The 13,160-nt window shown below is 38.9% G+C and overlaps 1 protein-coding gene across 17 annotated transcripts in view; it reads left to right on the forward strand.

The window, feature by feature from the left end:
- The window catches only part of LOC132905038 (disks large 1 tumor suppressor protein), a 523,073-nt gene that overhangs the window by 309,709 nt on the left and 200,204 nt on the right, over positions 1–13,160 (forward strand). For all 17 annotated transcript variants that reach the window (XM_060956036.1, XM_060956063.1, XM_060956045.1 and 14 more), the window contains one exon: positions 6,390–6,563. In XM_060956036.1, coding sequence (XP_060812019.1) covers positions 6,390–6,563 — 174 coding nt within the window. The remainder of the gene's footprint in view (positions 1–6,389; positions 6,564–13,160) is intronic.

The raw sequence follows: 13,160 nt of genomic DNA on the forward strand, positions 1-13,160 counted from the left end.
AGTGTTCATAAAAGGGTATTTCTTCGAGGCACGACAGAAACAGAAATTAATCTATTTTGCATCAAGGACGAACTATAATTTTCCAGGTTCCGACCTTTTTGTTGCCCCTTTCCGTTTTCTCATTTCCTTGACGATCAAAGCGGAAAAAAGGAGAGATGCATTATACTCGAGACACAGGTCACGATCCCTGCCATCTTCCTGCTTATCTTCCTACAAATGTTGTGCAGTGTTTTAGAAATATCGTTGAATAGATTTCATTGTACGGCCATTTGCAAAATGGAATTCACTGGAAAAGGTAGGAGATCGGAAATGCTATTTCCCCTTTTCTAAACAACGGAACGCGCAGACGAAGATGCATGGATGATGTGGCCGAAGTCAATTGTGAAACGACACTAGAGATAATTTCATCTAGTTTTAGCCGTTCCATGTGTGGAATTTCACAATTGAAATTCGATTCAGTTTTACACGCCATTTCGCCGATTAACGGGTGCCAGCTCGTCACAAAGTCAACGATAAAACGGGAACAGCGACAGGCTCGCCTGTGGCGAGACCATTTGTAAATTATGCCAGAAATCAGCGTGACTGCATTATCAATGCCGTTACGCGGCTTCCGTATTTGCAAATAAAGTGTGGAAACTACGTATAATGTATCCCATTTGATTTAATCGACCTGATTAACCTGGTAAAATGCAATCATGCAGTCGTTAGTTGTTTAATCCGTACTGGCAGCGTGAAACTCGTTAGTTCTCATTACGACCATTGCTGGGACTAGCACCTCTTTTACATTGGCTACAGAAAGTATTTGCACACATTCTTATTTTTCAATTAAACGCCTCTCTATCGGATTCTATATTTCGTTTTCATAACACCACATTTTTTTAGTCATACGAAAATGTTCTTAAGTAGTATTAAATAACAGATGTACTTGAATTTAATTAATTGTAATATGTAGATACTGAAATAAATACAAGAGCGTACTAATACCGTTTGAACCACCATATTACAATCACAAAGCTAATTATCTTTTCAATATTATTTTTAATGGAGAATTCTTATTTACCTTTGCTTAACTAGATTCTCGAGTTAATTAACTTCATTTAAACGAAACTGTAACCGAAGCGATAAATTTGACATTGCTTTCACGTTTAACCATTAACTCTGCGCGGACTGCAGCGGAAGCCAGGACGGAGCGGGTCCGTCGACGATAATTATACCTTACGTCCGGAACGTTCGTCTCGAAATTACATTCGAGCAAGACCGTTAATGAAATAATAGTGACGTTTCAGGTGCACAGATTATAAATAACCGTCGATATAACGTTGCGCGCTTCTGTGCCATTGAACCGGTTTTCGCATTTCGCCCGGTTCTTCCGGTTCTAGCCGCGCGTACTTTAATTAAGCGTCTGCTTAATCAGGCCAGTACGTAAATTTTCCCAGAAATCTCCAAGCGAAGACAATCTCGTCGGGCATCGATCTCCGTGCTCTGGCGCGTCTCACGTCTCTATTGTCCGGGAATATTTACAACATCGAGGATTTCGCGTTTCCCCCTCGATCAATCGCGAAACCATATCAAACTACTCGCCGTCGAGTCGTTCGGTGTGGAATACGGAAACCGAGCCGCGTCTTGCTCGGGGGTAAGCCAATTCGTACGGAAAATGGGATTAATGCCCGCCTTTATCACGCTCACAGACAGGGAACTGCGCGTAAGCACGATCGTTGAACATCGTTCGAACACACTGGTAAGATCGTGTTCGTACACTGTAGCGTGAGTTCGATGAAAAGAACCGTGTCGGAATTAGACCACGACGCTTTGGTAGGAGCACCGGAACGTGGCGGCCACCAACGTCGAAACGTTTCAACGGCAGTACCGACGCTGACGTCTATCTTCGAGATACATACTCCACGCATCGAATAATGCGTTTACACTGTTTTGTTGAATACCAATGAATCACGAGTGGCTTCCGAGCTTTCTTCTATGGTGTTTTCCTAAAGTCGTGTATCTACGATAACAAAGTGAATCCAGTAAGAATGGCGTGTTATTTTCGTATGTACTTTCGTGAAATGAATCCTCTATCTGACGAACAATAGTAGCCTTTAAGCGAAGCACTACTAAACGAAGTCTCTGCTGAATTATTACGTTGCCCGACAATCGAAGTGTACACCATTCTGAAGGTTCACTTCTCCATGAACGAGAATTATTGCGTTTCGTCAAAGACAAGAAGGATCGATGAGAATAGAGGACACGTGGACTCTAATGCTAAGAGCGGAAAACGGCATCCATTAATTCATACGAATAGCCAACCTTGTCAGATCCTTGTGTTTTTCTTGGAAGACTCGTGATATGAAATCAGTTGTCTAAGGAGATTGAAGTAAAACGGGCGCCTGAACTATAGTTTTGTAAAACTACGGTCTAAGGAAAATAAGCTGGCTGACCAAAGTACACATGCGGTGCCAGGCGTTCTTCTTTCGACGAATCATTATTTCCACTAGTCCCCTAGGAAGCCTCGGACTGCAAAGAAAAACATGCCCAAATATTTAACACATGAATTTTTCCAGACATAAACTTCTTTATATTCTCGACTTCTGTGCGAATAGGAGAAAGATCCACTACGAAAATAGGAACAAACAAACCGAATAATAGCGTCAGAATACATGTGATTCGTTTACAGTTACTGCCATTTTGCCTCGTGCTCCGTGATTCTCTCGTAAACAGTTTAACGATGCTGTTTGATATTTTTAGAAATGCATAAACGTTTTAGTCACTTTGAAGATTTTCTTCTTCCGAGCCAATGACACGTGCACGAGCCTCCATTAAACAAGTGATCCCGCGGAACCAAACATTGTTTTCTATCAACGCTAAAAATAATTCCAAACGAGCAGAGAACGACGGATTTTTATCTCGAACCGATACGATTCTACGTGTAAATTGTTCGGTAGTTTTTTGTTAAAAGAGAGAAACACGAAACATGTTTCTTGTATTAACGAAAGCTTTCAACGATCCCGATTGGATTCCTGGTCGCCTTTAAATTTCATTTTTCACTTGGCGCAACTTCTTTATCTGCTCGCGTACCAGTCGCAAAATCGTCGAAGAAACTGCAGCCACTACTCATTCTTCAATGCGAACCTTCTTACGGGAATTACTTTGCTATCTATCTCTCGAAGCTTTCCTCAACTTCCTGCGGACGTTGATCGGAATTCCTTTCGATTCGATTCCCTTTTCTTCGTTTGTTCTACCACTGGTGGAACGAACCTACCGCGGCTGAGTGTTTTAAAGAGATAGTTGAACGCGAATATTTATCGTGGAAATTTGTTGGATGAAAGGAAAGACTCCTCCCTGATATTTTCGTCTGTTTTATCACAAGTTTTACGAAACGTCGATTGTTTTGGAGAAAGTGTATCGTGCTGCGTGAAAAACGCAATCCATACATATCTTGTTGGAAAAATTAATTGAAATAACTTAAACATTCGCTGTAACTGATGATGATTCATTGAAAAAATGATATAACGAAGTTCGGTAGACATAATTGAATATGCATCGTGCTATATATGAGAACGTGCAAGTAGTCTAATATGTGGAAAGAAAAATTGGGACGTAAGTTCAAATTTTGACAAGAATGAAAAGAATTAACACAGACTGATTATCACAAATAGACTTCCAAATAAATTTGAACGGAAGTGAAATTAGAAAATACAACACTATAGAAATGATAAAAAAGATAGAGGAATTAGAGGAGAAAAGGATCACACGATCGCAACAAACTCGTATATAAAAGCTAGTGAAAACTAAACGCGAATAAACGGTGAAGGAAATCAAACACGGCGATACAATGATCGATTGGGTGTCTATCGTGCGTCATTCACGACGTCGTTTCAGCGACTATGTTTACGGTGTTCCTATTAAGGTACGCAAACGAAGGACAAAGAGAGCCTGTCACTCTGGTGAACGTTTTAATCGTAATGTTATTACGCATGCCTCAAAACGATCCAGCAATTTTTGCGGATGCTGCTGGAATCAAGTAAGTCTCGATAAAAATTAGATTTGTATTCCCTGCCCCCTCCTCGTTAGCATTTATGAATTTATAATTTACGCGAATTAACAACCGATCCAAGCGATCGATTCGTAACTATTGAAACGTGGCCACAACTCGTGATAGAGAATAATTCATTGAAACGGAAGAGGTCAGCGCAGGAGGTCCTCCATGTTTTTAAACGTAATTGTATCACTCGCGCGTTTCAATATTTAATGGTTTAATATGCTTCGAAGTTTCACGACGAGCTTTCAGCTGAATTTGTTCGGAAAGCAGGAAGCCGCTGTTTATTTATACGAGTCCATTCCCGTGTTCCCGTACGCGGGCAAGTATAGAGTTCATTTATCATCACGGTAGCATTTAAACGCTGAAAAATTGACCGCTCGGTGGATTGAGTCGGAAACGGCATCGATCTATTTTATTCGTCCTATTTTTGATCCGAGAATTAATACGGTTGCCTCGTCAGAGAAAAATTCGTGGTCCGTGGTTAGCGGAAATGACACATCGTTGCATGTAATATATGGACACCACGTTGTACCGTAATTCTAAATTAGAGCATTAAATGGATCGTTAAGGGATGGATTGCTGCAGTCAAATCCACAGAAATTAAACGAAGGAAAAAGTAAACTTCATGCATAGTCATAGTGTTTTTAGATTTTCCAATTAGTTCCTCAGGTTTAATAATTATGTATTAATTCGTCTATTATGATTATTTTTTTAATATTCAAAAGATAAAGTGAAACAGACGATCAGGGTGGACTACTGTATGAAATTATGTACCAAAGAGTGGTCGAATCGGAGCGTCAACATATTAAAACATATAGTCAATGATGGGTGATTTTCTACGTTAAGCATCATTCCTTGGGCTCTCGAAAGGGGTAGATACCATCCTGCATTTTTTCACAGGACTTCGTATCCATTTCCTAAACCTCCGTTTCTTTACGAGTACCAAGTATCGGAAATTGACCCAAGGTGACCCAACTACCTTCTGGTAGCGTGCTTGACACGAACGGAATGTCCATCCTGTGACCAGTCAGTGGTCACTAATGGCCACTTTCTTCAAAATCGTTAGCGAGTAAGTACGTGATCGTAAACGTTTCTCAAAGTGCTTTTCCTTTTCACGGATTCTAAGGGAAATTCTAGCAACGAGAAAAACGCCTATCGTTTCTATGAATCACGGGGGTTTCCCAAAATAAAAAAATAACGCAGAACATCGAAATAAAATTCTAGTAATGAAAAATTAGTGCCAGAATATAAAAGGATACTACCTGTAAGGAAACAGCACTATGACATAAAAAAAGATCATGCAACGAGAGGAATAGTGAAAACGAAAAAGGAAGTTCTTACGATAAGAAGAAATAATGCAAGAAAAGAAAGAAAGAAACGTGATTTAGAGAAATAAAACAAACAGTGCGAAGATATAAAAAAAATAAGATGAAATGCCAGCAATACCAGCACCCTTAAAAAAGGACAAATGCAACAAAAATAAAATTTTCACGAGTTACATTCCCAGAATATATCAGTTTCAATTGGGGCGAACTTGCTGTTACAATTCCATCTGCATATTAAGATATCACACAATCTCGTCAAATTACTCAATCTTATTTCTGTGAATTAAAATTTCGCCATTAAAATTTGAGATTTGACCATTTTGAGTCTCCAATTTCAACCTATGCCATTATTAATAGTATTTCCCCTAACGTTTCCACTATAACCCAACAAACGTACGGTTAAAACGGCTTCAGTGATATCGAATCTCATAGATGACATTCACACTAGCATTTATTCACGTGGCTGTCAAGATGTGAGCTATTTTAAACGAAAAGGTTTCAATAAACGTTCGATCATTGATACCGTGGTTGGCCACTCGACAGGCCATCGTATCCGGAAGCCCCGCACGGCCACGATAATGAAACGAAATCCCGGATTCCGGAGGATTAGCACAGTAGAAGCGTCACCGATATCGAAACCCGATGCAAGCAACCTCGTCAGTCGAAACCGTGCTCATCACCGACGCGCAATCCCTTCTTTCTCTTTTCTTCGATTCGTTACGATCTACTGCGTTCAAAATGATTTTTCTAAATGTTCCAAAAGTTAGGCCAAGCAACATGTGCCTGTTGAAGATAACACGACACCAACAACAAGCAAACGTAGAATCAGATCGCGGGCAATCGAATATTAAACGTAAATCGAGGAAGCTGCGACGCAGTAAATTCATTCAAACGATTCTCGATCGCCTGCACGTCAGTATTTAGAAATGGCTAATGCGGAGAATGGTGGTGTTTATTCTTAAAAATGTTACGAATGTGAGAAATTATTAATGATTGAAATCGTTAAATGTTGAAATTCTCTGGGGTTACAGAAGACCCGTTACACTGGTGGAGGAGTGGACGAGCAGCTGCCACCACCGCCTTCGCCACCCCAGCTGAAAGAGGCAGGACAACTAGACGGAGTTCCTAGACCGAATTCGGTCGATCGTATCCTACATCCTGATGGTAGCCAGCACATCCTAACTAGCCACGAGGCCCTGAACAAGGTAATATTTAATAGTTTCTCGTTGCATCGCAAATGTCTGCCTATTGAATTGTAAATGTTCCGTAAAATGATGGAGGAGCAGCTTACACGTAAGCGGTTTATCAGATTAAATATTCCCGCATACGCGTCGCGACGCATGCTCAGAAAAGACCTTGAAGGTTCGCCATCTGCTAGAATTTCGTGTAAATATTCCCGAAATCGATACGAAACGTCGGTAACGAGCTACTCTATATTATGCTTACCTACATGTCACGTCTATCCTAATACCCTGTTCTTAGTCAATAGCTTACCGACCATTCTCAATCGATAAAATACTTTAACTATTGCGAATTACATATATCTATTGAACGCCAAATGTTTCAGATTATAGAAAATATTCTCACTTAACGTTCATCAAATCTTCATACGATCCCCAATTTTTTTATATCTATCCAAACGTAAAAATCCGTTCCAAAGATAATCTATTTTCCACCCTTAAATTAATGTTATCACCCCACGAAAGGTAGCGTGTACAAACTTATCAGTTTCCGCGAATATTCGTCCGATGGTGCCCTCGTCATATAGCTGGCAACGTAGTAATCTACGTTATCGTACGGATATTCGGAGATACACGTGGACGAACCAGTCCGACCGTGGCTTCGTGGCTCGTCGACTCTGGGCTAGATGTGATCGGTTCTCCGGAAGTTCGATCAAGTGCTGAAGTGTGTCGCGAGTGCGTCTCCGCGGCGATGTGAATGACGACGACTTGGCCGGGAAGAGAATGTCTCCGGCGTTAATGAGACGCGAGGGACACCTTTAAATCGGCGTGACAAATTGAAACACATTATTGATCTTCTCTTCCGACACGACCGACTTGCCATGAATAGCGGGAATATAATGGTCTTTTTCGTCACGAGTGATCAATGACGGAACGAGTGTCTCCTCGCGGATAAATGCCTTTGATTTATCGCTAGATGACACGAATTGCATGTATCGATCCGTCTCGGTGACGTTTATAGTATTTCCTCTTTCCGTTCTTTTTTATATCTTTCAGATCTTTTTTAATATGCAAAATATTTTTACGTGATTATTTGAAGTGAATTGTATAGGACCGTATAATAGAATACTTGTAAAGATAGTGTTCTAGTTAGATGGGAGTTAAGTTCATTGGTGTGTGTGAATCTATAATTAAGATAAAGAAGATCAGAAAATGATTCATGAATAGGATCACTCTGATCGTTGAAACGAATCACGATAGGTCCACGAGGTTATCGTATCGTAGAGAAATATTCGCCTGATTTGCTTTGATAAATCGAATTATCGATTTGCGTTAAATGATAGCGAAAGCGAACGCAGATTATTTCGACGTATAGAATTTCCCCTAAGTTCATAGCGATGTTAATTTTAGAAATGATATAGAATATGTGAACTCGTTCATTTCTGATTATTTTATACATCAAATTATTAAACAGTCATATCATTAATCTCGTATAAATGTATTCGTTTTAAATTGCTCTTAATAAGAATTTGCGTAAGCGGGATGATATCTCAGTTGAAATCAACCTGTTAATTCAATATTGGTTTTGAATTTAAGAATATCGCAAATGTACAAAAGACTATAGATATATAGTCATTTGCCACGCTACGTTGGTTTCGAAGATTACTTATAAAGCGGAGCAAGTTATCCTCGATGCACGCTGTCTCTCATTGGTATTCCAATTCCATTCACCGAATGGAATTACCAGCGACGATATGTTTTCAACCATAAATGCAATAATTTCCCTGTCGTGACGCGAACATATCTTCCTTCTGGCCGGTTTCACCTTTTCTTCCTCGATTTTCTCCGCTGATTTATTGTGACGTTCCGTATCTTTCCATGTCGTATTGGCTTTCAGCCGTTCGAAGTTGCAACAACTACGACTGAACAATTTTATGATTGTCGTGGAACCCAAAGAAACCCAATTAAATTAAACATTATCTCCGATTTTATTCCTCTTAACAAATCGAACAAATAGAACAAGCATGACCGATGATACAACGTCTTCGATTCACGTCTTATACCAAACAATAATAGCTCTAGTAACAGGATCGAAGAGCATTTCGGTTCGGGGAACACGGACCAACTTCGTCAACCGTCTGAAATCCTCTAAGTTCGAAGATCGAAACGATGCTCCCGAGGCAGAATTAATGGAACGAACTTAGGAAGATTCAGGTGGTAGGGGTTATTCGGTCCAATCGCACAGACACAAAGCACCTCTCTCCATTTCTCGCTGGTAATTCGGCTAGGCGTGTGCCCTTTAAGGTGACCTAGATACGGTCTAGTACTATTTTATTTCCTACAGTATCTCGTTCTATGCGATTCTTTTGTCAGTGCGCGAGAACGCTCCGAAGGACATTATTTTCACCGGCAAGATATTCCACCGTTGAATCTCTCTCCGCGCGGCATCACCTTGTTCGACATTTTTTCTTCGTCCCCTCCCTCTGCACTTTTTACTCTCTGTATTGTTAAATGACACGAGATTCGATCGCGTTCGCATTCTGTTTCGTACTACACGGCATTCGAATGAGAATAGATCGGCAGCAAGTTATGCAAAAGTCAAGGTATAAATGAAACGAACGGGCAACGTTTAATTAACGATAAACCTTCTTCGTTATCGGCGTACAATTAGCTGAATTACACGCGATCACACGCGTTCGGGTAGCCTGGTTCCGTTTATAAAATATTATAATTGAACGGGTCGATTCTCGACACGCGATGCCAACTCTACTACAACGCACGGTATCGACTTGGGTCGTTTAATCGGCTGCTGATAAACCGTATCGTGTATCTGATGACAACTCAGCGTTTGCTACGTCCTTTGCTCGGTTGATTTCTCCACGCATGTAATACATACCGTTAATATATATATATATATATATATATATATATATATATATATATATACGCGGCGAAGCGGCGAATGCGATACAGCCATCCCGGTTCGATACTCGCTACTCATGCATAATTCGGAAGCTCACTGCAAAATGCACATTGCTCTCGTATGAAATTCCAGTTGGTCACTATGCTCACGTATTTATTCGTTTTATGGTAAATTCGATTATAACGTATCTCGATTACGTAATTTAATTCTTTCACTGTGAAAGATGTATATGTAAATACATGCATAGATATTGAGTGATCATTTGCTAAAAGAAGTGTTCGTATTTCTATAATACAATTATATTAATCGAAAGTCACTTCTATTTTCGTTTATATGAGTTTCATTATAAGTGATTATGCGACGTTCTCAAATTTTCATGAATATATTTTTTCAATATATTAACGTATGTTAATACTGCAGGCATAATATTTTGTTAAATATATGTTTCCAGTAGATATCTTGTGACTTTTGTATACATTACCAGATTGCTTTCAAACTTTGCAAATGTATTCGTGACAATGGTGTCTTATTACATTAGATAATTACTATTGGGATTTCAAAACGTTTCGTGCAACGCACATAATACATTTATGCAAACATTCTATACTAAGTATGCAAATATTTTCATGAGCCACTGTATTTCTATATTTAAAAAGATTATGAAAAAACCATCTGAAATTTCAGAACAATTAAAAAAGGGAAAAGGAGAGGTCCCCTAAAAAATAAATCACAAAACCACATCATACCCCTTTGCAATGCTTGCTATATTCATAGTTTCTAAAAACTGGCACAGTCGACCACAAAATGCCTCTAAAAATTCAAAGCGTACACGTCCACTCCACGAAGCGTTGCGCGTGTTTCGCTGCTCATGTAAAATGCCGCATTCCACCGGGCATTATGCACTTCCTACACGTTCAAGTTCTCTTTTATTCCGCTTATTACACGCGCTGAGCACACGCGTCATGCTCGGTCTCTGTCACTGACGATATGACACCTACACGTAGCCAGGTCCCGTGCATAAATTGCGCGTTCGTACATGTAACCGTGGCTTAATGCGTGCCGGAGGATAATGTACGTAGACGCGAGATGCGATCATAGAACGTGGCTCGCTCGTTAATGCATCTGATGCGTATCGGTCCTTTATATCCACTATCTCCAGTGAATTGTTTCTACGAAATGCGTGGAAGAAATCGCGGAAACTCCGACACATTTTCTTCTAATCGTCGATGACGCTGCAGCTTTTAGGGATATTCGACGATAAAACCATGCGATTGTTATTGCGAGAGATTTTAAAATGTTGCTTTCATTGTTTCGTTCTTCCTTTTCTATTGCTTACAGTGTGAGCGTGGGATTATTCTTTTTTCAGTGGAAAGATATTTTCTTGTAAATATTAGAATATGAAGAAGAGTTAGTGCCGAGTTACAAATAAATAATATAAATAAATTATATAAATTTTGTATAATTAATACTAGGTGTTCATCATATCGTATGCAGAACTACCGATTTGCAATGTGTATGGATATGCTGACATATAAATGATTAAACAAATAGGTATATATAATATTAATCTAATATCAATCTGACCTTGATACTTGTATATACATGTATAGGTACCAATTGCAAAGACAAAGACAAAAAAAATTTTTGATACCGGTAGTGTAAACTTAATTAAAATTAATGTTTAGTGTAAAATTGATCAAAAGAAAAATTTATCAAAATTATCATGCTAAGATTCGTTGTTATTTCTAGTGGAAGGTTTCGCAGATATAATATTCTATTATCAAAGAGCGTGTTTCGATTCAATCGTAGGATGTGGCACTCGATGCATATCATTTTATTGTAGACCTGTGGCAGAGTACTGGGATTTAATTGACAAGCATGGCTCGCAACGTTTCAGCTTGTAATCTAATCACGATTCGCTCTGTTCACGAATTACCCCCGGCAATGGCCGCGTGTTGGCTTCATAGATAAAGTCTGCAACGCAGACACGACTGTGTACAAGCCGTGAGTACCTTTTAAAGCTTCGGTTTCGCCTATATACATTGTAGATCAACCCGGGATTTGGTGGGTCTCCGAAGTCGTGCTTTATCCCTCTGCGTGAACAACTGGTTGACGCGCAAATGTGTTTGAAATAATTTCATGAAATATGCAAAATGATTTAAACAGACACATTAGAAATGGAACGATATGATGAGAAGAAATAGTTTTCAATTTAATGCAATTTTTGTAGTAATATAATGATAGGTGGTGTATTATAAAATATTAAAATAGAAGAATAACAATAAACAGCAAGATATTAAAGACTGATGTAAGATATATGTTCGATTTGAAAATCGATTATTCTACCACGACTATTAACGAGAACGATTGAGACAAAGAAATGATTGTAACCTAAGAACCAGGTCAACGAAGAAAACATGTTTACATTAAGATTTTCATCATTCCCCTGTTTATCAAAAATTACTTAGAACAAGAAAACGTAAGGAAAAATTTTAAACAACGATATATAAATAGGACGAACGAACACATCGAGTTCTATATATTTATATATACAATATAGTGTTTCCATCGAATAAATTTTAATTTACTAAATATATATGGACGTTTGGTGGAGAAACTTCTAAAAACGTTTAACGTTATTCTAGCCGCAGCAGGAAAGGTCGAAGCTATTCTCCACTCTCGTGGTGCATAAGAATCAATCGAGACTTCGTGACGCGCTGCAATCAGCTGGTTCGAGACACGCGTATTCGTGCGCAAAGAACCAGGAAACCAAGTCCCGGTGTACCAGTTCGATATCATGATACGAATGCGTCCGAACCCGTGTTCGTCGTATTATTTTGTATTTAACGAGTGACTTTCTGGCGTGACTGGTAAGGAGCTATCGTGAGCGTTTCTCATGAGTCCCCTTGCAACGAATGTTGCCCCTTCCCTTGTAACATCACGCAAGAAACTTTTAATCCCCGTCAAAAATCGCCTCTTTCGTGTGACTTCTGTAATTCTCGACGTATACTCGACATTACCGTGCTTTAACCATAATGCCATAACCATATCAACGATAAATATTCGTAGAACGTTTCGTACATCGTTTCGTCATTTTAACTGACGTTCACGTAAGCTAGTTTTAGGGTGGTAGCAATTTATATCGTTCATGTTGAAAGTACTTAGTTAATCTTTTGCTTTTAATTTTTTGCGAGCTTCTGTATTAAAAGCCGTCTCGTTTAGCTTCTGTACGGAAAAATAAAAATAGTTGGCTATGTGGAATTGCATTTCATGCAAGAAATTGCATGGGCAATGTAGATTAGTATAATTTCGTATTCATATATACAATAATTATTATTAAATATTAAGTCCTCAGTGGGATTTCATTTCAACTGTACACGAATATATATACATATTTAATTGTCAATTTTTAATTAATAATATTTGTCATTACTAATTTCCTTCGTTTTCATAATACATACGAAATATGACGGTAATAGTAGTGAAACGTAACAGTTACGCTCGAGAAAGTAATTAAACTTTTAATTTAACTAAACAATTATCGTAGCAAAATGCTTAATCTTCCAGAATACGCACTCGTTATCATTAAAACAGTCGTAAAGTAAAATAACACCGACAACCAACGGCAACAGACGAACAGTCGTTACTCGATGCTCGCTCCTTGACTGTCTGACATTAGTCGTCTGTAACTACTGCGC

This window comes from Bombus pascuorum, chromosome 1 (genome assembly GCF_905332965.1).
Source record: "Bombus pascuorum chromosome 1, iyBomPasc1.1, whole genome shotgun sequence".
NCBI classification, from domain to species: domain Eukaryota; kingdom Metazoa; phylum Arthropoda; class Insecta; order Hymenoptera; family Apidae; genus Bombus; species Bombus pascuorum.